At 41.2% G+C, this 24,441-nt stretch overlaps 3 protein-coding genes and 1 long non-coding RNA gene across 5 annotated transcripts; 2 read left to right on the top strand and 2 right to left on the bottom strand.

Moving 5' to 3' along the window:
• Positions 1 to 601: 601 nt before the first annotated feature.
• Positions 602 to 2,579, top strand: LOC146668866 (uncharacterized). Its single transcript, XM_085408116.1, has 2 exons — positions 602 to 1,124; positions 2,013 to 2,579. The coding sequence occupies exons 1-2, from the start codon at positions 763 to 765 to the stop codon at positions 2,281 to 2,283; spliced, it is 633 nt and encodes a 210-aa protein (XP_085264242.1). The 5' UTR covers positions 602 to 762; the 3' UTR covers positions 2,284 to 2,579.
• On the bottom strand, positions 2,347 to 4,231 carry LOC146668865 (uncharacterized). The gene is made up of 2 exons (XR_014911910.1): positions 3,723 to 4,231; positions 2,347 to 2,887 (listed from the first exon to the last, which is right to left on the bottom strand). It is a non-coding gene; the product is annotated as an uncharacterized LOC146668865 (long non-coding RNA).
• An 8,327-nt stretch (positions 4,232 to 12,558) lies between these two features.
• LOC146668864 (uncharacterized) lies at positions 12,559 to 16,667 on the top strand. 2 transcript variants are annotated; one of them, XM_085408115.1, is made up of 12 exons: positions 12,559 to 12,754; positions 13,422 to 13,447; positions 13,761 to 13,845; positions 13,994 to 14,026; positions 14,119 to 14,208; positions 14,620 to 14,691; positions 14,798 to 14,886; positions 14,994 to 15,096; positions 15,377 to 15,479; positions 15,559 to 15,611; positions 15,718 to 15,796; positions 16,020 to 16,667. In XM_085408115.1, the coding sequence occupies exons 6-12, from the start codon at positions 14,635 to 14,637 to the stop codon at positions 16,589 to 16,591; spliced, it is 1,056 nt and encodes a 351-aa protein (XP_085264241.1). In that variant the 5' UTR covers positions 12,559 to 12,754; positions 13,422 to 13,447; positions 13,761 to 13,845; positions 13,994 to 14,026; positions 14,119 to 14,208; positions 14,620 to 14,634; the 3' UTR covers positions 16,592 to 16,667. The 2 variants fall into 2 exon arrangements, with proteins under 2 accessions (XP_085264241.1, XP_085264240.1); XM_085408114.1 differs by lacking the exons at positions 12,559 to 12,754; positions 13,761 to 13,845 and having other exon boundaries at positions 12,964 to 13,447.
• Positions 16,668 to 18,959: 2,292 nt separating this feature from the next.
• LOC146668863 (uncharacterized) lies at positions 18,960 to 24,430 on the bottom strand. The gene is made up of 5 exons (XM_085408113.1): positions 23,473 to 24,430; positions 23,108 to 23,204; positions 22,624 to 22,734; positions 20,610 to 20,776; positions 18,960 to 20,277 (listed from the first exon to the last, which is right to left on the bottom strand). Exons 1-5 carry the CDS (start codon positions 24,378 to 24,380, stop codon positions 19,230 to 19,232), a joined length of 2,331 nt encoding a protein of 776 aa, XP_085264239.1. The 5' UTR covers positions 24,381 to 24,430; the 3' UTR covers positions 18,960 to 19,229.
• Positions 24,431 to 24,441: the final 11 nt, after the last annotated feature.

The raw sequence follows: 24,441 nt of genomic DNA, 5'->3' as shown, positions 1-24,441 counted from the left end.
TTTCTTTTACAGTGAATTCCTTTTAGAGCAAAAATGGTTCTAAAAAAAATCAATAGGAAGCCCAGCATTTGGACTTGCTCACCTACACTCAAAGCTACAGCTCCAAAAAAGATTCCTGACCCTCACACAGACTCAGCAGAATACACAGGTGCTCTGTAAAAAGGAAAAGGTTATGTGCGTGTCGGTAACAGCTTTAAACATCGTTCGCAGCCCCCGCAGATTTGGGATTGGTTGATTTTGAAGATTCACTACTGACAAACTTGATTCTTCAGATCTGAGAACAGGCTTACAAAGAGCTTTTTTCTGAGCGTAAGGGCTCCATGCTGGTTCAGACGCCACTGAGCACACTCACCCATCTCACAAACAGTGATGCACTCTGTCATATATATAGTTATAGTTTAAAATTTGACTCATTCTATTGAACTAGTGAAGCCACTGCAGTAGGCTTGTAGAAACCTCAGATGCAGCACAGAAATGTGTTGTAAGTTTTATAACATCACAGTCTCACCCCGATGTTCTTAACCTGTTCTGCCAGTTTAGTTCAAGTAAACTTACCCACCCACTCATCCATCTCTGAGCCCCTCCTGGATGGCCGAACTCCTCACCTCATCTCTAACGGTGTGTTCACACCGAACGCGATGGACGCGAATAAAACGCCCCAAACGCCCCTAATTTGACGCGTGTACATTCGCGTCTCAACGCGTGTCCAAGAAAAATCCATCGCGCGTCAAAATATGATATTTTGACGCGCGTGAACCGGAAATGTGGGAGGAATGTGGGAGGGAGTTGTGCCAGACCTGGTTTTGCAAGATGGCAGCTATCGAGCTAGCGCTTGAAGAGAGAGTCTCCCTTCTCTATGTACTGTGGAGAGCAGAGCAGCAGCGTAAAAGACGTTCTCGCCATACCTGGGTCCATCAGGTCCTCCAGAGGCATGAGCAGTTTGGTGAGTTTCACCACTTGCTCCAGGAGCTGCGCCTGGATGACGGCCGATTCCAGCGCTATCACCGTCATTCACTCGGCCAGTTTGAGGACCTGCTTTCCCGCGTCGGTCCCAGCATTGCCCGCCTAGACACCAACTACAGACGCTCAATCCCACCTGCAGAGCGCCTGTCCGTCTGCCTGAGGTTAGTAAAACTATTTAATACGGTAGTCCTTTATTGATATCTGTGCTAATATGCTAATCCATCCAGTTATACACTGCTAACATGGATGTGCTATGCTAACAGTGAATGCTGTCGGTGTTTACTGAAAGCAAACTGTGGTACAGAGACGACTCTTTATAATATTTCTAGTGATACTCAGAAGCTCTCATCAAGTCCCGATTTAATTCGATTTATGCTGTTATCAGTGTTTGAATGATAGCATGGCTGTGGTGTCACATCAATGTATGCGCTCGGTGTTTGCTGATATCAAACTGTAGCATTAGGACCACTGAGTTAACCTTTGTAGTGATACTCACTCCTTTTTATTTAGACCTGGTTTAATTCTGGGATAGTTGAATATTTGTATATAATCCCTGCAGCTGTCAGACTCTATAGCAGGGGTCACAGCCTTTATTAAAACAGAGTTAGATAAAACTGTGAACAGTTTGGTTCATCTCTAGTTACATGGTTCTATCTTGATAAGCTGTCTTATCACAGATTAATTTTTCAAAAATATTAATGATTTAAGCAAGGAAAGGGCTACATGTCAACACACAACTCTTTATTTCTATTAATGTTTTACTTCATTGCTACCTGATTGACATGTTTAGGAATTATGAGTGATTGGCTCACTGTAGTTGTGAAAGTTGCTACCAATCAAATTATGATATGTTAAAGTTAAAACAAAACACAACTGTTTTAGATATTATCTAATATACATTTTGTAATTATCCTTATAATTACAAAAGGTTTTATGTAAGATTCATGTTTTGTGATTTAAATCTGACATCACAAAAGTATTTTGGAATTTGAATAATGTATTTTGTAACTGCAGTACACATAATACTGATTTTGAACAATTTTGTCCAGGTTCCTTGTCACCGGGGACTCCTTCAGGACCATCGCGTTCAGTTTCAGAGTCGGTGTGTCCACGGTGAGCCAGATCACCCCCCAGGCAGCGATGTCCATCTGGGACTGTCTAGTGGACGACTTCATGGCTGTGCCTTCACCTGGAGACTGGCGCTCCATCACAGAGGGATTCCAGGAGCGCTGGAACTTTCCTCTGTGCTGTGCAGCTCTGGATGGGAAGCACATCCAGACAAAGGCACCCCATATATCATATAGGAGACACACACATTGATATACACTAAATATTCATTTCATTTCTTTTTTGTGGTGCCCAAATTGATGCACCTGCTTGATTTTGTTTAAACAATTATTGCACACTTTCTGTAAATCCAGTAAACTTCTTTTCACTTCTCAAATATCACTGTGTGTGTCTCCTGTATGATATTTAACTGACATTTTTTATTGTAACAACCAACGATTTATACAGGAAAATAATGTCTATTAACAAGGTTGCCCAAACTTCTGCATCCCACTGTATCAGTATATTTTGTCATTAGTATAATATGAAATAAATTCTACATGTGTCAAGTCGTGTGCCAACATTTGCTGTGTAGTAGAACTGAGACATTAGTCATTATAAACATTTATTTGAAATAATATTAAAAGTCTCAAACAGAAAAACATTAAACATAAATATATAAAATATAAGAATTTACAGAGAGACAGGAATAAAAAGGACCAGCTGCTCTCCAGAGCAGGAACAAGGCTGAGGAGGAAATGCTCCATTGGAGACTGGTGTGGCCTCTTCAGGGACTCCAGGATGGCCAGCTCCACCGCCGATGGACCGTCCTGGGACCCGTCCCTCATCTGCCTCGGAGCCGTCCTCCTCTGTGGGCCTGTAAAACAGCACAAAACACAAAGAAATGAGAAGGCTGCTACTAGATTTTAATTTCAACATTGAAGAAAAAAAAAAACAATAACAGGATATAATCAGATTGGTTGTAGATATTTAGTAAAGGTGATCACAAGGGAATCCCACCGACTAAAAAGGTATCAGTGCTTGCTGTACATATCTGTGGGTGCAGCAGCAGGAGCTCAGGGACTGGGGATGCTCTGCTGCAGAATCAGTTGGTTCTATCAATACAGTATTAAATGTTAACAGGTTGGATATAATAATCGTAGAGTAGACAGTGGTCCCTCATTTATTGCAGGGGTTCTCAGAATAACTAGCCCCTGGTCACAGTTCTCACAATTGATTCTCAAAGTGCAAACCTTTGTAGATTGCAAAACGTAAAAGTATTATTATGCCGCGGTTTGTCTTCATCTGCCCGCCACTTTCGTGCGCCTTTTTCCCTCACGGTGCAGGTGTCTATTTCCGAATGAGGCTCATAGTTATGGGTGTTTTTGTGCTGTTTTTTCTATTGGACGCGATGGTTATCAAAACCAAACGTGATAAATTTGGCAAGCGCAGGAGATTGGTCAATCAGGCTGCAGAATGCAATGCTGTACTGTGCAATAAAAAATCAGCGAAAAAGCAAAGCAGTGACGGATGAACAGCGGGACCACTGTGTGCTGTTTATTAATAAACAATAAAATATATTCCTAAATGATAACATGCATAAAAGCAGAACGGTATTTGTACGTCAGTGGGAAAATAGCGGTGGCTTGCTAGCTTTTGTGCGGCTTCCCCGGGTCAGTGAAAACTTTCAAAAGAGAAATGAATGAACTTACCAGGTTGCCCGATCTCTTCACATATCTTCCTCCAAGCTCGGTCCTTTTTATTCCTGTCTCGGTACTGAAAGCAGCTGGTGTTGTACAGCTCCGAGTTGTTTGCTACCGCATTGATTAGCCTTCCCCTCCATTGAAGTATGAAAGGCTTTGGCTGGATCTGCCCCTTTGACCTAGGTAACAGCCACGTCACCAGGCTCCTGATTGGTTGTCGCGGCGCGATTTGACGCTGGAGTTCAGATTTTTCCAACTCGAGCGGTAGACGCGAAACGCGCGTATGCACAAAGTGCAACACAAAAACTCACGCGCGTGGTTTTATTCGCGCGTCAAACGCGCCAGACGCGCTACACTGACGCGCGTTTCACGCGTTTTGGCGTTTTCGCGACGCAAATCTGCTTCCGAATTTTCGCGGGACCCGCAATCGCGCGTCATCGCGCCTTTCCATTGACTTTACATGTAAACCTGACGCTCTATTCGCGTCCATCGCGTTCGGTGTGAACACACCGTAAGGGAGAGGCCAGCCACCCTTTGGAAAATCAACCTTGTGATGACCCGATGATCTGATGAGGGTGTGTCGCCTTTTGCTTCAGGACAGCTGGGACAGGTTCCAGCCCATCCACTGCATAAACAGTTAAGAAAATGGATGGATGCGGGGATGAAACTCTTCAATTTAGTGGAGTTCTCTTTACAGTGTTTCTCTCCTTTTTACTAACTGGATTATTTCTGAGTATTTTACACCTTTTTGTGTCATGATTCGGCTGTGTGGCAGGCAGGAAACGGACCCAAACGCAAACTCACGGGGACACGGGGGATAAACTCAAAAAGCACAGCTTTATTGCTGGAAAAACAGATAACAAGTTATAAAAAAACTAAACGTACCGCTCACCAGAAACCACAGGGAGACTCACACACAGGATGAGGGAGACGTGGACCTAAATGCACAGAGGGTTAACGAGGGAAGTGGGAGCACACAGGGAACACAGCTGACACAGATACTCGTAACGAGACAGGCAGGAGTAACACACATGTCGTGTCCAAATTCATGGGCTGCATTCTCCTGAGGCCGCATTTGTAGACCGATTACGTCACAGCGACGCGCCGAAGGCTGTCCAAATTCGTAGACCCCTCCGAATGCAGCCGACAAATGCGTGGTCCTTTTTCCGAATTTGAAGGATGGGTCGGGTGTGTCCTTCGTGGCCCACCATATCCCAGAATTCATAGCGCGGCCCAGCCAAGCTCCAGTTTCCGGCTAATGGCGGCCGCTACTAAGTTTTAAAAATTACTCTTATTAATCTTTCTGGGTCACGAAATAAACTTTTAACATATTTTCAGGCGAGAAAGTAGCTGTGTAAACATCAAATATCTGCTCGGTTTATCAAGATATCGCATCTTTGCTAAAGTGCTTCGACGTTTTCGGAGACGTCTGCTACCCACCAGCTCGATAGCTAGCCGGGAGCTCGAGGGTTACTGATGCGGCCGAGAATGGCACAACTCCCGGCACATCATTTTCAGATCACCGCGGACTTTCGCTGCTCGGGTTAAACGTTGTCAGCCGGTGATCAGCTGTGATCAGCTGATCACGGGGCCGGGGTTAAAAGAGAGACGCCACCCACCTGTTCGCCGCTCAGACATCATTCTCTTCGTGTCAGGAGCTCCGAAACTCTGCCGACGTCAGTCTCCGCCTGATTCAGCAACCGTGAGTGATTATCCCTTCAATCCTTTTTCTCTTCCCGGCTCCGCTCGCTCTCTGTCGGTAACGACCGTTCCGAAGCCACGCTTCGTGCACTGATCGTTACTAGAATAACTGCGTGCCTGCTCCAAACCCACCGCTAGCCTTCGCCGCGCTTGGGTCTAGCCAGCACGCCACACGGGCACGCCGAATTACTGTGTGTAACTCGCCCGGCCGTGACAAACGTAATATATAAGTCACTTAGACAACCTAAAAATGTTATTGTTGGGCTTTTTTCAGTGTTTTGTTTGTTCGTGAGTAAATCGGTTTGGCTGAGATTAAAGTTATTAGATTAGATAAAATAAAACTTTATTAATCCCCCGGGTGGGTTCCTCCTTGGTTTTTACACAGCTGACTAAACGTCAAACAGAAAACTGATTAAACAGAAGTGTGAGATGGCCGAGAGTTTACTCCAGTGTCCTGTTATATTTTAGACAGCAAGGAGCAGACGGCCGAGTTTATTAAACTCCACCGAGACAGCGGTGACGCTAATCAGAAGGCTAGACCGTCCAATTTCACGGCCGTTTACTTCCGGCCTACCCGATCTTCTGAGGACCCGGCCCACATAGACCGCGAAGGCCGGGTCCTCAGGAGAATGCAGCCCATGAATTTGGACACGACCACAGTGTTGGGAAGGTTACTTTTAACTCATTCACTGCCATTGACGTCTATAGACGTCAATTGAAAAACTTACGTTGACTGCCATTGACGTCTATAGACGTCAATTACGTTTTTCAATGGGAGGGGCTAGAATACAACCTCGGGCAACTTGAAAAACTGAAGCCCACCAGCAGTAAAAGTAGACCTGCAAGGAGGTGCGGGGTTTGCGCACGTAAGGGATTGCGCAGTGAGACAAAAATGTGGTGCAAGTCTTGTTGTGTGCCCTTGCATCCCGGAAAGTGTTATAATGATTACCACACAAAAGTGAATTATTCATTGTGAATAAATGTTTCACTATGTACATTTTATTTTTTGATATATTTGTAAATAAATTGTTTTGATAAAACATAACCTTTCTCAGTGTTATTTCTGTTTTATAGAAGTGAAAAACTATTTTATATGTTAGAGGTGTCACAAAGCAAGAAATATTAGTGTCAAAGGCACTTTTCTGCTTGAAATGTATTTTTCACGAAAAGCTCGTTTTCTCCCTTTTTTTGGTCAAAACAGGCATTTTTGGTGGAACCCACCTCTCTTCTACAGCTGATTACTAAAGAATGGAAAATGGTAGAAACAAGCTTTTTTTTTTTTTTGGATGAAAGAAGAGAGTCTGTTCTTCATTTTGGTAGGTTCAGCGTTTATATGATCATAACACACAGTTTTCTGTGGCTCTTCAACAATGAGTAAAAATGCTCAAAAACCCTGGCAGTGGGGAGTTACCTGATTTGAAAATGGCTGGCAGTGAATGAGTTAAAATGTATTCCATTACAGAATACATGCCCCAAAATGTATTCTGTAACGTATTCCGTTACGTTACTCAATGACAGTAACGTATTCTGAATACTTTGGATTACTTAATATATTATCATGCTTTTTACAACTACGTGAATATCCTATTGCTGTGTGATTTATTACTATTACTGAAGGTCCGCGACTCTGAACTGTAGTAAAGGGACCTCTGACTAATACGGCGGGGTCCCTGTCGGCTCGTAGCCGAAAAATAGCTTTACTTTGTTGTCTGGGTCAACTTTTCTTGCGAGAGACAGAGAGAGGCGTTGAAAGGCTGCTCCAACAGAACTTATTGTTTCAGAGGAAAACACGAACACGGTGTACAGTCGAGTCTTAATAGCTTACTTACAACTGGGCTCGTCAGGCTCTCTTCTTGGCTGAAGTGGTTATTATTATATTTACATGCTTCCAGCTCCCGTTTTTGCTCGATGACAACTCGTACCTTTCCACTCCCCTTTTTCTCCCTCCTCGCGCTCACAGACACATAACGTGTATGGCAGTGCATTCTCCCTGCAGCACGGACTACACTGCCCATGATGCTACATTCTTTAGAGCTATGCTTGTAGCATTCTGCCTGTTAGCTTAGCACAACAACAACAACAACGAAAAGGCGCTCTCTCACCCAGGAAACACACAGTCGCAGAGAGAGAGAGAGAGCGTCGCCCTGTAACCATGGCAACCGTAACGCTGCCGCCTGGAACAACAGAACGTAGCTGTCAAACAAAACCCAAACAGTCCTGACCCGCGACAATATGAAACAGGGAAGTACCGCAGTGTAATCCATTTATTTCAACAAAGTAACTGTATTCTGAATACCACCTTTTTAAACGGTAACTGTAACGGAATACAGTTACTCATATTTTGTATTTTAAATACGTAACGGCGGTACATGTATTCCGTTACTCCCCAACACTGGTAACACAACATGACGCATACTGACGGCAGACTGTCAAAGTAAAACAGGAAGTACACAGAGCTTCAGACAGGAGGAGAGAGAGAGAGCACAAACGTAACGGGCTGGGGAAAACATTGAACAAAACACAAGGAGGGGAGACGGGGGCTCACAGATGCACAGAGGGGCACACAGGGGGTAAAGGTCACAAGGGCAAATCAAATAAGGAACAACTTAACAGAGCAACCCAGGAACCGCGGCCTAAATACAGAACAAAATACAAAAATACATGAAAACTAAGACTGCTCGGCCAACATGGCCCAGGATCACGACATTTTTGGGTGTCATTTCACATTAGAGATACAGTAGAAATTAATCTCTGCATTCCGTTTAGTTGTTTTGCTCCTCAGGATGGAATTTTTGTGTCTCGGAATAAGATCTAAATTTCCTTCCTGTAGTCCGTTTGCACCTTTTTTTTTTTTTTTTACATTTCTGTGCTCCATGTCCTTCGTCTTGCTGTTGCTCCTTTGGTTTGTTTGTGTGTGACTTGCATTTCTCTTTAGGTAGATGTTCAGTTTAGTGTTTACGATGGGTTCAGCCAGGTCTGCATGTAGAGGATGGATGTAGCCACCGTGATGCCACCCATTGATTAGTGATGTCCTTTTGTGAAACTTCAAGCCCGACTTGACGAGCGAGGCAGGATGTGACAGACTGAAATCAAAGGATGCCACACGAGTTCTTGTTAATTTGTTTCTTTTCTTTCTTTTCCCAGTTCATTTTGTGATATGTTTACGTTTCTGTTACTTATTTTGCCCCAGTTTGTATTTATTTTTAATCTTATTTGATCTTTTCTTCCATTTGGAGCCACTTTTGTGCAGCTATTATACAAATCTCTGCTTTCTGTGCTTCTTCTCTCTCTTCCTGTTAGTTTTGAGTTTTGCGTCAGTTTGTGTTCATTTTCCTTTTACTTTGTGCTCTTCTTGTTGGAGCCGAGGGAAACAGTTTGGTGGCCAATGCTGTAGTTTTGACACTGCAAGTGAGCCGTCTGGCATCACACATTGTTATTTGATCAATTTTAAATATAAAAATATTGATTAGATCAGCTTCACAGCCACAGAGTAATCAATAAGGAAAATATATAAGAAATGATTTTGTCATTTGGCCTTGACTGAGGCGCTGGCCTTAAAACAGGAATCGATAGTTTTTTCCCTGAAGCTGCTCCTAGAAGGTGAGGCGGGGTCAGTGTCCCGTTGGGATTTACATGGCAACCTAACTTTGTTTGGAAAGTCAGGCTTTAAGCTGCGACTTTCATTGTACAACAACTATTTTTTCCATCTTATCCCTATAATGTCATGTCTGTGTTCGTCCAGGTCTGAACCCTTCTCCACTATCATTTCACATGCACAGCTTGATATAGCCCGTGCAGCTTTGCCCAGCTTTGCTCAGAGCTTTGCACACGCCGTTGCCAGACTTGCAGCAGATTGCATCAATGCCACTATATCTACTTTTGCCAAAATTATTGTTCTGTTTGTCAGTTTTTATTTTCCTCTGCCCACCATCCAAAGCACATTGATATTGACAAATTTTGTCTAGTAATCCAGCTCCCTGGAGTTAGGTGCACAATGCAACCGAAATGAGGGCCCACCCATCCTCGCCGCCTTGGCCGATTTGCTTCAGTAATTTAATCATACGAGTGTTTGGTGATGGGATTGGAAAACATAAGCGGCGACCGCTCTAATATGAGCCCAGGTGAGATTAGGCCACAAGATTTGTTGCCACGATACTTTTGGCTGTGCGGGGAGAACTGCTGAGCTGATGCAGTCAACGAGGATCAGAAAACGTGGGATACACAGTGAGAACGTTAGAAGAAAAAGCAGTTGCACATAAGGACACAAGGCCGACTGCTAGTTTGTGAGTGAGCATGCAAGTGTGGGTGGAAAGTAGAATATGAAATCCCTGTATCGACACGAACCAGTTGACAGTTTGCCGGTTGCAATAGGTGTCGGAGTGGAGCCTTATTCTGGCTACCTCTTGAAAAATAATAAAGAGAAAGATAGCAGAAATTGAACACGATGCCCTATCATCCCCTTATTCCGCCAAACACACCCAAACACACACACACACACACACACACACTGTGCTGTCCTTCATCATGTTTCTCTTTATTGAGCCTGGATGCAAAGGACACAAACTCCATCTCACTCGATCCTCTCTCAGCACGCTGGATTACACTTGGTATGAATGGTCGAGGATGCCTTTGTGCAGTTTTATTACGACCAAAGTAGGAAATCAACACAACAAACTGCAGTTTAAGTGATGTAACTGATTCAGTACTGCACTATACTGCTGTGCTGTGCAGTTTATGACTGGTTTTGAATAGTTTACTTATTTTTAGCCCAGCACTGACTTAACTGACTGGCTCGTCTGAGATGACACCATCAGTCAGAGCTGCTGAGCAGACATTCCTATTGCCACCAAATCCCATTAAGTTAAACAGCCCGAGCTACTCTCCAGATTCTCAACGCAGTGCTGTTTATTGCTGCAGCTCTGTGGAAGAAATATGATGCATGCGTGCTGCTGGGGTAAAGTTTTCTCCCACAGTACAGAGTAAAGATTTGAAATTGAATTCCTGCTAGGTGTGCTTTCCAATTTATAATAGATGGATACGTTATTCATACCTTTGGGGTAATTCGGGGGTCCGGCAGCGCACAGGTACCCAATGAATACAATTAGCAATGGAAAGGATGCCAGAATTACACCTGCGTGGAAAAGATGTGCAAAGAAGATGGGAAAAACATAGATAAAGCCAGAAGCAAGAGAGAAAAATAAGCTACCATAAAATGGGGAAATAAATTTAGAAATGTTAAATCGTATAAGAAATACGCAGCAGCGCAATATAGTTATCATCAGTCCTCCTTAGTACCCCAATCCTAACCTCTAACTAGAAGCTTGTGAGGTTTGATGGCGGAGGCTGTTTCATGGTTAAGAGTTGCATTTCAGCCTGTGAACACAGGAAAGTACCTTCATCTTTTAATTGACCATCTAATGCCGTTTGTAAAGCATCGCAGCGGTTTCATCTTTCAGCATAACAATGATCCCAATGATACTGCCAGCGTGGTGAAAGGATATTTGGGTAAAAATGCACACAGTGGAACAGCATCAGTAATGGATTGGCCTCCACAGAGCTCGGACTTCAATATTATTGGAGCAGAGTGATCATGCAGACAGAGAAGGAAAGAGAAGGCAGCAAATATCAAAAGAAAAGCTTTGAATGTCCTTCAGGAAGCCTGGAGATCACATGACAAGAAAGCTGCCTAAGAGAGTGAAAATGGACTAAGAATAAAATCGGTCGTACCAAATGTTGTTCAAGATTTTCAGAATTCCACAAATATTCAAATCTCCACCAACTACTCTTTGACAAACTCCCTGTTTTTTTTTGTTATTTTGTGGGAATCATAAAACAGCTTTGTCGGTTTAATGTAGACAAAGTACTTGAGTGCAAGCAAATGCAACTTCAGTGTAAATGCACTGGAACAGACATTCATGTGAGACTCAAATTTGCGAGAGTTTACAACAAGAGCTGGACTTTTACATATTTTAATGAAGTCAGCCGTGTCTTCAGTTTGTGGATTAGATTACTGTGCATAAGGATCACAATTTAAATCACCATCACCAGACTAAGCACACAGAGAAATACAAGAACTTGACTGATGCAGGGTAGGAATGGACATCGGAAGCATTGCTAGTGAAACTGCAAAAATAACGAGTTTTCACCAAGCTTTCCACATCCAGGGATGGAGCAGTCAGCAACAGCTTTGTAATTTCCCACAAAATAGCGATCACAGTAAGCCATTCTCTGATGGGGAGTTATTAAAGAGTATTTGATGGACTCTGGATTTGAGAATGTACCCCTCTCCAGGTGAACCGTAACAAGGCGGACTGAGGACGCTGTAAGAAAATCAGGAGTTTCAGCTGAAAAACAAAGGAGATGATTCTGACCTCTTCCCTTTGGCTCTGGACATTTGATGTTTCTCATCTTTGTACCTGGCATAACGGAAGAGCGTGAGATTACAAATGTGCTGGAGAAAATGCACTCAGTAAAACAACAGCAACAAATTCACAGAGGTAACTTCATACTTAGAGAGGTTTGGGATGAAATAGTACATGTTGTGGAATGTTGATTAAATAGTGAGAGTTTTTACGATTTCACATTTTCATCATTTCATTTTCATTAACATCTACTTTTAGCAGTAGCAGTTTCTAAAGAGAGAAAATCAATATTGAATTCAGTTAAATTTTATTTATACAGCACCAAATCACAACAACAGTCGCCTCAAGGCGCTTTATATTGTAATGTAGACCCTACAATAATACAACAATCATATGACCCCCTATGAGCAGCACTTTGGTGACAGTGGGAAGGAAAAACTCCCTTTTAACAGGAAGAAACCTCTGGCAGAACCAGGCTCAGGGAGGGGCGGGGCCATCTGCTGTGATTGGTTGGGGTGAGAGAAGGAAGACAGGATAAAGACATGCTGTGGAAGAGAGACAGAGGTTATGAGTATTGAGCAACAACAGAACCAGTTACTTATGTGTCCCCATTCAAAATGAATGGCTTGCCCCTGCTACACATTCTCTCAGTCATTTGGTTGCGTCTATCTGTGGACGCTGTTCCAGCATGCATCTCACGTCTCTGCAACAGTCTGGTCTTGTTGGCTGTGGAGATTCCTGCCTCTGTGGATCTGGGACGATCTGATTTCCTCGTGTCAGCATTGTTCCCACATCATCATAATTAATGTTGTTCCAGGTTCAACATTGCAAGTGACCAATCACCTTCTTGTGACGTCATTCCTTTGCGACTTCGAAATACCCGCCTTCGATTATTTCGAAATACAAGTGAAGAAGCGAAAAACCGCCGCCTGTCCGCCGAATTTGAAGTCAATTTAGGATACTTTCCTTTAATAAACGGTAAGCATTATACATATGTTCCTCACTTGGCTTGCTGTTTGTTTGCTAGCGATAGGCTACTTGACGACAGCATTAGCTAACTAGTGTTCTCTAGACCAGCGTTCCCCCAACTTTTTGGGTGTTTCGTGGCCCGGGGGTTGGGTCAGGCAAACACAACAGGACATAGGCATTTTGCGTACTGTCTGTCTGTGATTTTGCGCTTATCTTTTTCACTTCCGACCGCCAGTCAAATTTCGCGCTTTACGTCGACGTCACGTCTACGTCAAATGAAACCTAGCTATTGCAGTAGCTTCCCTGATCATTTTACAAACATAAGTGAAGAGAATCTGGACTAAAAGGCCTAGACTTATGGTTGTGTGCTGAATCTATGAATCAAACTATCACCTGGAAACATAATTAACTGGTCCATAGCTGTGAAACTGGACATGAGTTCTTGATTCTATGGAGATTAACAGTAATCCAGAAATTTACAAATTTGTCCTGGTACATCGCGTAAATGTTGTCCCTGGGACATCGCGTAGATGTTGTCCCTGGGACATCGCGTAGATGTTGTCCCTGGGACATCGTGTGATAGCTTGTAAATAATGGAATGAAAATTATTGATTGTTATTAACTTGTGAAAAAGAAGTGTAACAAATCCACATGTTATGTTCTTACACCCTTACAGAAACTGTGACTCCTTCACAATGTCAGGTAAATGTCAACTCATGTTGAATAATCAACCAATCAAGCCTTTTTAGCCTTTTTACATGCAATGTTACACGTACAACTGCAATGAAAATTTCACCCCCTTCTGACCATACATATATTGCTTAAACATCACATTGGGAAGACAGGTCGGAAACAGTTAGGAAGGTCAGAAAACAATTTAATTAATAGATGAGGGGAGAGGAGGAGAAAAAAGAACTACAACCAGACAAAGCTCCTAGAAGACTGAAATGGATGATGGTTGCAGCATGCAAAAAGAAAATGATATCTGTTGACTACAGCATATGCTTTCTCACAGATTACCTTGTGGGAGTAGCTGGACCAAACTCTATTGTATTTCAAGTTTGAAATCCCTGTTTGACCAGACTAACATTTCAGATGAGGTACCTCTTGACATAAAAATCCTTTTATGTTGTCATAAAACTAATGTTAAATTCTGCTTTAAATACACTTTATTGTACAATTTACTTAATGAATCGTATTCCTTAGTTCTGTTTTTATTTATATGTATTTATTTATTTGTTTTATAAGGTAATAGATGGCCTAATCTATTTGCAGTGTGAGGTATGTTGAAAAGCTTGTTTGATCATAATGACATAGCATGTTTACGTTTTTTGTAATGTATTTGAAAACATGTATTTATGTTATTTTTATAGAATTTCCCTCACATTTATCCAATACCAAGCCAAATCACTGGAAAAATTTTGGATGGGTCCACAAGAGCACAAAGTGCATACTTTTTGAAGGTATGACTTGGACTGTGGTAACTATGTTCTTATCACAAAGGGTTTATAAGTTGCCACTATAAACAAACAGCATTTTCCAAAATTGAAGCCTTGTCAGAAGAACCTGAAAAACACCTTTCTGAAACCTTTTCTGTGTAAAGACTTGTTCAAAAGCAATGCACACAGATTAAAACATTTCTGTCTTGGCCAACTGATAAAGAACACCAAAAATTGAGTGGTGCGTGTTGAGTCTGTGGTCTTGATTTGTTTTGTGCACACTATAGAAATTAATTAATGTAAACAAAAAATGACACTTTCTATATGTTTGTGTATCTGCAGAATTAATTACAAGTCTCACCTGACAAGCTTTTGCAGTTTTGCAGTGTCATTCTTGACAGAAAAACATACTTGTCACATTCTTTTTATTTCCAGAAAAACATCTTTCAGATGTATGAGAAATTGATTGGAGCCTGTCTGGAAAACGGCAGCCACTGGACCTTGTTTGTAAGTTGCACAGATTTTGCACTCTCTAGTGCATGATACTTTTCAGTGTCCCTCATTAGGAAAGCTCAAGGCCCAAGCCTACCATATCCATCTTTTTACAAAACAGTTTTGTGACATACCCAAGAGGACCATAGTCTATATGAATTCATTTGGCGAGTCGGAGGTCAGAAAAAGTGCGGTGTTGAAAAACTGGAGGTAATTAATTAACATATTTAACATATTTAATTTAATTGAAATCATTACCGAACGTGGTTATTGATTTCTCTATATGCTTTTTATTTGTAATAACTGCGATCTCTCAGCTCATTTGCTTCAGCAAGAGGCTGCGCTGGAGAGTGGACCTTGTCACATGTGAGCCACCCACATCAACAGGATGGGAACTCATGTGGAGTGCATGTCGTCATGGTACTGAAAACTATAGCTTTAACCTATATAAGTAATGTTTACATTTTTGCCTATTCAGTTTTTAAAGCCTTAGAGGCAGGATGGTAAAATCTCAAATTTTTTTGTAGATTGAACCATTTCAGCAGTAATGCTTTGCTTTGGTTGCTGTTTTTTTTTTTTTTTTTTTTTTTTTTTTTTCTTTCTCGGGGGGGTTAAAAACAAACAAACATTTCTTTGTTAATCTAATTCTTTTTGTTCTTTTTTTTTTTTTTTTTTTTTTTTCTTCTTCGTCAATTATTAGTTTGCCCAATCTCTCATTGACGGTAAAACACAAGTGGAGGAGTACAACACTGAAATCCCAAAGCTCAGGTCCCGACTTTGCCACTACTTATTTTCCTCAATAGGTACAGATAAAATTAGCTGCCTTCTTTTTCTCTAACATTGGAAAATGTAACTTGTACTTAAACAAATTATATTTTGCAGATCGAACTAGGAAGTGCAGTCAGTGCTGGTGTGTGATTGCAGCCAAAGACCGGGTACACTATGACATGTCCTTAGCCATATAGATTGTTTATTTAATGGACTTTGTTCATTTGTTTTTTGTTTGTTTATTTCTTCTTCTTTTTTTTTTTTAATTCACAGGTGCAGTGCCAGAAATGTGGTGCATACAAGCACATGCGTTGTTCAAAGTCTGTTTGTGGCATCTGTATCTTCTGTGAGAGTAAGTCACAATATAACTAAACAATGTCCAAAAATGTTTAAAGTGAAAATTTTTTTTTCGTAATTTTGCCTTTGCACACCAGGACTGTGTAATTAAAGTGGACGTTTCAAGATCCAGTTTTTACACAAAACTATTTTAGACATAACTGTGTCGTATTGTGGGGATTTCTCTTCACAATAAAATTGATATAGTGCTGTTTATATCATTCTTCTTTATGTAACAGCACAGTGCAGCACAGCAGAGGGAAAGGAGTTGTGCAGCATAGTGGGTGGCTATACAGGAGGAGCAATAGAAGTAGCCAGTGAAGAATGTCATCAGGGAAAGCATCAGGCAGCGAATGACAAAGGAAAAGTTCCTAAGGGAGAGAACATCTGCAGCAAATCGACAAGTAACAGTGAGATAGGAAGACTGACAGTCAGAGATGAAGGTACACAGACTGAAAGAGATGAAGGTACACAGACTGAAAGAGATGAAGGTACACAGACTGAAGACAACGAAAAAGAAGCAGAAGTATACGGCACAGATAATGCTGCTGCTGATGATGTTGACAGGATCGATGCAGATGCAGAATTTCAAACTGATTCAGAAGGAACTAGTACAGTTTACAGAGTGCATGGTCGCTTATCTGTACCAAGCTCAAAAAAGAAAACCTACACAATAACAGAAGACGAGATCAAGCGCAGAATCAACGCAGAGAACATGTCAGTTCATGTTTTCAGAGGTTTGATTGGGGTAGGTATACATTTCGTGATTTTGATGTCACCTGAAATAAATCCGGGTTACTCGTATCAATGAAGTGACAATGTGGCTGGAAGTTGTGCATTTGCTGCAACATATACACAATTACACCATGTAAACAAAAGCATTTAACTTTGTGCGTGTGTGTGTGTCTCTCTCTGCTCTTTTGGTGTTTGCACTTTTTCTTTTTTAGGGCCGTAAAGCCAAACTGCCTGCAATGATTCTTGACAGGCCTAAGAAGGCCAAAACTAAAGTAACAGTGTTTAGTGTTCTGAGTGAAGAGGAGGCTGGGGAGCTAGCCCTCGGGTTTGCCGGAAGATTGGCCTGCGATGTCACAACAGACATGGTCTGTAAAGGCATCGACCATTCAAGTGCTGATATGACAAAGTAAGTTAGTAAAACAATATGAAAGTTGTATCTTTTTTGGTATTATTTGTCATTTCCCCGTATTTGGGTTATTGGTGTAACATTGTTAATCTTACTTTCTAATAACAGACAGACTCTTCTCAAAATCCAACACAATCTTAAACATGAGCTGACTGATTCCTCAACCTTCAGTTTGCTGACACACACCTTTGGCCCCGCTGCACTGGATTCTGTCATTTCATTCCTGTGTGAAAAACTTGATCTTGTCTCTTAAATAATGAAACCTTTTGTGACTTTTGTTTGTTCTGTAAATCAGAATCTTGAAAATTGTTCATTGTTGTTCTAAGTTTGTGTTAACTATTTGGCAAAAATGATTGGTTCCTAATCCAAACAGCATAATGACTGTTCTAACACATATCTTAAAAATGCTACAAAGAAAGAAAATTATCACATATGTTTCAATATGAATGTAATTGTGTCACACTCGGTTTGTAGTAGCTTTCCTGTTTTATTTTGAGTTTTGGTATGTTTACACTGTTATTTTTATTTCCCGTGTGTTCGTCTTCCCTTATTAGTTTTACTGTATTTAATTAGTCTGATTTAATAACTTATAATTATTTACTTTCCAGTGTGTATATATGCTCCTCGTTTGGATTATTGTTTGTTTGAGTTCTGCCTGTCTTTTCTATTAAAGATTTGGACTTTTGGACTATTAGTGGACCTCGTAGGTTTTTATTCTGTTCAATTGGTAATTGACTGGGTTTAATTTAGTGGCCTGGAAAACAGGCCGGAGGGGTCTGGTCATTTTAACCCCCTAAGACCCGAAATCTTCCATGGCATGCATTTTTAATTTCTCTTTGATATTTGGGCCGATTGGAACCCGATGAATGTAAAAAGAAAGAATTACCAGGTTTTGTTTTTTTACCTAATTTTTGTTTCTGAGACAAATGAGAGCCACATATGAGGACATTAATTTGAAATTTCGATAGAACAGTTGCAGTATAATGTCCTCGTAACTGTATATCAGGCACTTGTTGATCAAGATTTAGTATTTTGGTCTAAATAACCCAAAATGTGATGTCCACATGTGTGGACGCCAGGCTGGAGTAAAGTGTTAGAGCTATTTATACCTATGTAAACTTTTATACACTGGTTTTTACCTGTCTTGTTTCAGAAAGGTTTAAAAGGGTAATGTCCACAGTTTATTTGTTTGTTTATTTGTTTTAATTCAACATATTTTATTAAAGTAATTGAGCTTGAACACAGAAAAAACTGAATCAAATAATCATAAAATCAAATCACTTGCACTATACTGAAGTCTAATCTACTCTGAGCTAATGCCGGTTTCCAACACTAATGATCGGGTGAAGGAGAGAGATGAGGGTGTGCACGGCCACTGGTGCTCTTATCCCTGTTCTGTGTGATACAATCCAACAGGAAAGCAGTCAAACCCTTGGACATTAGCCAAGTTAACGTTCACAAATATATACACACAGAGGAACTCTGAGCCCCAATGTCAGCATTAGCACAAACATGCCACTTCATACCAAATCTCAGTGTGAGGTCAGGTGTTAGTCTCATTCCATTATTCTGGCTATATTTTCTTACTCATTACTATTAAACTTATACTTAAGACTAACTATTAACAAAATCACACCCCAATAACTCTGTTATTACACTTTGTATTTAATCATAAAAAGGCTGGATGTTGAAACCTTTTACTTCTATTTTGTATGAGCCAGGATTCTCAACAGCTGATACTCTGTCTGTATCAGCTGGTGGTGGTCAGAGGGCCCGGTGGCGCCTGTGTCCGGCAGCCTCGCCTCTGTCAGTGCGCCCCAGGGCAGCTGTGGCTACAGTGTAGCTTGCTATCGCCAGTGTGTGAATGGGTGAATGACTGAATGTAGTGTAAAGCGCTTTGGGGTCCTATGGACTAGAAAAGCGCTATACAAATGCAGGCCATTTACCATGTCCAAAAAGTGACAGGTATCGTTTTATGGAGCAAAAAACTTAAGAGCGCATATTTTATAAATAATACCAACAATTGCAAATGCAGACCTTTAATAGTAATAAGTAATCCTTTATTTATAATGCATAGCAATATAAAAATAGTAACATGTGAAAATATTACAATGGGCACAGATGAATTTGTATCAAAAACAGCAACCAAGCCAAAGTAATGAATAACACACATAAATAACAACTGCTTGAGAGAGCAAACAATTTCTTTTCATCTGTTCCTTGGCAGAAAGTTAAGACAGCTATTCAGCTTTAGGTTTCAATAAACAGAAGTAATGGATGCAGTCCCTTTGAAATGTCACACAAAAGTCTACTTGTGCATATACTTAGCTTTAACTCTTCTCTTTTTTGTTTTGTATTCCAAAAGGTTTTCATTTTCTCCAGAGGATGTCTCTCTTTCAGTGGTTATCGACTGTTCACATTCATTTTCACAGACTGTTGGAATGTCGATGCTGGCCGAACGTTTCTTGCTAGAATACAATGGCCTAATTTTGCGTGCATTATCTGTCGTCTTTATTTCGTACTGGCATATACTTTTGCCTACTTGTTTTGTTTTTAAGACATTTGTATGCAGTTCATCTATCATTGCAGTAATACCCTCTGGAATGAATGCCCACTGTTTAACTGTGTCTAAAACAGCATTTAGTTTTCCAACCGCATCTTCTGTGCATTTTTTGTCTGTGCTTTCAACTACAGGAGTGTCATTCAAAGTTGATAGAGGACTTTTCAGATAGTTTTTCATTTGTTTAAAATGGCTACAAGCCACCTTCAGGCAAGCACATGTGTTATAGTGAGAGAACGTACAACAAGTGCACTGAAGTGTTTCAGCCGATGCAAAAAAACACAGATTTCCAAACAAACTTGGCATTTTTATCACTTTCAAGTCCTCACAGTGTACAAAGTAATGCCTTTCTTTCACTGCAATTCTTGCCAAGGTAGAAATGTCTGTTTCCATGTTTGGATAGATGTCATTGTCAGCCTCTGCTAATTTTGCAAGTAACACTAGATGCTTGCAAAGAAGTCCTCGTAAGCCATATGTACAGTTGCAGTAGGACTCAACAGGGCAGACATCATACACCATGTCTTCTCTTGACTCAGATGGGACTTGATATGCATTAACTCCATGGCTGTTCTTGACTGTAATTTTAAGAGCCCAACCACTTTCCATCAGTCTTGAAGCAGAGTCTGAAACTTGAGACAAGGTGTCAGCAAACCTGTTTTTCATGCGGCCCACATCTTGCAGGCTTTTTATGACTGAGAAGTAGTCGTCGGCCTTCCCTAGGAGCACTTCAATCAGATCATCCAGACGCCTATTCTTGTAGCCAGATAAAAACTGGTATTTCAGGCGGTGGAAAAATCTGAAAAACAGTTATTTGAAATGATTAGTAACTGTAATTGAAGGAATTTAAAGTTTTAATCAAGACTGTATTATTTTTTTAAAAATTGGAATACCTATTGCACATGTCTTTTATAAAGGAATGCTCTGTGCCGGTTTAGCTGATTTAGGCAAATCCACCTACTCTGTTTTTTGTTGTGATAACATAAAAAACGCTGCTAGAATTTAAAGGATTTGCCTAAAACCTGTTCTGGCAATGACATGAAGAACCTACTCAGTTTAGCCTCTTGGATTAAAGCATAATATCTTTTTTTCAGCAATACAATTGAATGAGGTCAAAATAATAAATCATACCTTTCAATCACATTGTTTGTTTCAGAACGAGCGTGACTGAAGCGACGGCCGTAGTCACACCACATGTGGCCAATGCCTTCCCAGTGCTTCTGAAAATACTGGCACACCAAAGGGTATTGCTTAAATGTCTGGCAGAACTCTGCTGATGTGGCTTTAAAGTCGTCCTCCTAAGAGAATTGGATGCAACAGAATATATTTCAATCCATTTAACAGACCTATTGAAATCTTTAATATTATGTACTGAGGGCTAGTAGGAGGAGTTGGCCGTCCGACTGCGGTCTGGGGTGTGGGGCCTCCCTGCTGCTGCGGAGTCAGGGTGGTCTGCCTCTCCCCACCGCAGGGAAAAGGGTAACACCACCTGGGTCTGGGTGCAATTCCCCCCTCCAGGGGCAAGGGTACCTAGACCCGGTTTGTAGAGTACGCTTGGGGAGTGTGATTGTGTGTACAGCGTCTCTTTATGTCTGTCTCCACGTTGGTTGAGTGTGGAGTGAGTGCATATGAGAGCATGAGGGTGGGAATGGATGTTTGTGTCTGTGTGTGCCTGTATGTCTGTGTCTATATGTCAGGTTGGGTATCAGACGCCACCTCTCTGGGGACACCTCAGGCCCTCCAAGGTTTGGAGGCCTATCTCCACCCACCACCACTTCCCCTGCCGGTGGCGGACTCCCTCAGGTGTCGGTGTGTTGGTGGTTCTTTGTGTCTGGGGGTGGGCGTCCGGGTACACACCGGCTCACTCCTTGGCGGCCGCTTGTCGGGGCCTGGGGCCTGGGGCTCGCTCGGGCCCCTTTGGAGGTGGGGTGCCCCCGGCCTCTCGGCCTAGGGCTCGGTCACTCAGGCGCAGCTGGGGGCCGGCGGAGCTCACGGGCGCGTCACTGCAACTCCCCCTGACTTCTGCTCCGCGGCTGCTGGGCGAGCCCTCATCTGGGACTCTCCTCAGCTCTTACTGGGACAGTGGCGCGGCTGCCCCTCTGTTGGTCTTCCATGGTCTCTTGTGTTCTGGGGGCCTCTGGATGTCTGGAGTTTTGATCTCCTCCATACCCGCTTCACACCCTGGAGGACGGGGCTGTGGCCCCCCCACACTCCCTAGCAGATCATTACATGGAGAAACCTTTGGAATGCAAGCATGCTGATCCACACAGGTATGCACACATGGGTATTCACAGACACGGACTAAAGCTTTCTTGGCTGCTGCCTCAAAGCACACTGTGCGCTGTCTATCTTGCGTGCTGCACAATATCGTTTATTATTTAGTAAATATTGATATCTATGACTAGCTAGTTTATTGTGATGGTGCTTTGTTTTCTCTATTATTATGTTGCTCTTTGTTGTTTGCTGTCTCCTCTGTTTGTTTTTTTTTTTTTTTTTTTTTTTTTTTTTTTTCTCCATACAGGTGACCCAGGAGTTCTTTTTTTTTTTCTCTCTCTTCCCCCCCCTTCTCACCGTCTCTTCTCCTCTTTGGTTTTCTTTCTTTCTCTCCCCCTCTTTCTCTCATTCATTCCCCCTGTCCTATTTATTAAAAAAAAAAAAAAAAAAAAAAATGACAAAGGATGAACTGAAGCTCTGCCATCACGTAATGTCGCATACTGCTGTTTCTGATGTCATTTAAAAAAAAAAAAAAAAGAAAAAAAAAATTATGTATTGAAGCCCTTTTCCTTTTATTGAATAACATTAAGAATTTTAAGTTATTAATAATATGTCGTGTTTTTGTATTAAGAAGCAATTATTTCTTCCCTTACAATGGCTAAGAAGGAACACTAAACCTATAAGCATATTTGGTTTCAGCATCTGTCTGTGAAAGAATCCCACTCACAAGTTCTACTGCACAGTGGGTGACACAATGATGTTCTGCACAGCTTAAGTACTTGTTTTGATAAGCAAGATAAGAAGCCAGTTTTAGAAATTGTTTCAAAAATCTATTTTGTATCTCTCTGTAACTTTTTTTTAGCAACTGAAAGTTATTATGCTCTTAGTGTAATCAAGAAATCAAAATGTGAAATAGACAAATTACACTTACAGATGTGCAAGCTTTCAGCTTACAAAAGAAAGAAATGATTTCATTTCTCTTTTGGGTGTTAGAAAGCCCATGGACCCCGGACTCTGATTTTGAAAGCCATCGATTAACAGCCTGTGAATGTAAGAGGAAAAAAGTTAATCTGGAGAGAGAGACAGAGGAGCAGCTGTACAAAAAGCATAAAAGAAAGCTGACGTCCAAAAATAACTTTGTCACTCACTGGACAAGAGGACCTGTGCATTACAGAAATCAACCAGGCAAACATATTTTTAAATGTCAAAAAGAGCTTTGGGAAGCAGCCACCAGAAGATGAGTGCACTGTGGTCTTAAATGGATGGACAAAGTCACTCAACATTTTATCCCTTTATATTCATTAACCTGAGTAGGTGAATATCACAATGAGGCAAATCATAACAACAGGACCCTGTTGTAAAAATGTGTTTCAGGTGCATCTTAGACAACGTGAAAAGAAAACAATGTGGTTTACCTGCAAGACATGGTACCAGCATAGAAGGATAGCTGACTCTGGAAAAACCTTCTGCAAAGCATTTATTTCTGCAAAGTCTTTGTCAACCATAAATGCTCTACAGAAAAAAAGAAAACACTAAATGAGATTAAACAGTATGAAAATGTTTTTGCTATCTCAAAGCACCACTTCAATGCCAAATTAAACATTTCAACTCACAAGTAGATGTATAAAATACTGCATACAGCCTATAGGAATAACTTTAACAACTGGAAAGGAAAGTTTTTTGCAGCCCATGCTGCAGCTATAGCATTAGATTCTGGCATGTTATAACTTTTTTGAAAAGGAATTATTTCAAAATTAATAGCTGTCAATGTATTATTTACCTCGGGGAAGTTGGGAAATGCTCACAAACTATTCCAAGAACAGTTTCCAGGGTTTTCTGACTTTCGTTGCTGACAATAGCATAGGCCACAGGGACTCCATGCCCATGATCATCTCTTACAACAAGTGTGAATAAGGGAAATGAATACTGGTTAACGCAGTGCGTGGTGTCAACAAATACTAACTGTTTTGCATAGTTCTCCATGTTTGATTTCATTACAGGTGTCTGCAAAACAATCATTAGTTCTTGGTCAGATGTGTATGGTTGATAGAAGAGAACATGTTCTTGATGTTTTCCATTAAGTAAGGTATGTACACATTGACTGTCTCCACAGTTAAAGTGCTTCTTCCTCATCATGCAGGTTCTAACACTGTCAATGTCACGTGGTGTGACAAAATGCTCTCTGTTGTGAAGATCTCTGTGTCCATGTTCTTTGGCCCATTTATGACATTCGGTTAGTATGATGGCTGGCTTAGTTCCAAGGGAAAGCAGTTCCTCAATCTTCCTCCTCAAATCACTGGAAATATTGTTGAAATGTGCGTCTTTTGGGTCCGAAGGATCATGCCCATCATGCTTATCATATGTACGCTGCACGATGACTGTGTGGTCTTTCCAACATTTGAGTACTTTAAATGAAACATAGGCCTTACAGCCCACTGCTCTGTAGCTGTTTCGACTTTTTTTCCCAGCTCTGATGCAGTTGAATTTGTAATAGTCTCTTTTCCTGTCTTTACCTGAGGCAACATTTAAACATTTATAATGTCCATGAAGGGTTAATGAGTTCAATTTTTCTAACACAACACTGAATGGGTCCTCCTGGCATTGTGACACATGCACACAAAGTTGTGTGTCTTTTCCAGTTCTTTTTTTTTCGTCATTCAGAACACTTCTTCTAATTATATCGTCCATTTCTGGTGGAAAAATAACGAAGGTTTAATTAGTCAATATTCATTAATTCATTTTAACTTGT

Source organism: Rhamphochromis longiceps, linkage group LG6, assembly GCF_057381845.1.
Source record: "Rhamphochromis longiceps isolate RC_006_pf linkage group LG6, R_longiceps_female_GT1.1, whole genome shotgun sequence".
Lineage (NCBI taxonomy): Eukaryota > Metazoa > Chordata > Actinopteri > Cichliformes > Cichlidae > Rhamphochromis > Rhamphochromis longiceps.
The sequence above is the reverse complement of the archived record's forward strand: the minus strand, read 5'-3'. Positions and strand labels throughout refer to the sequence as shown.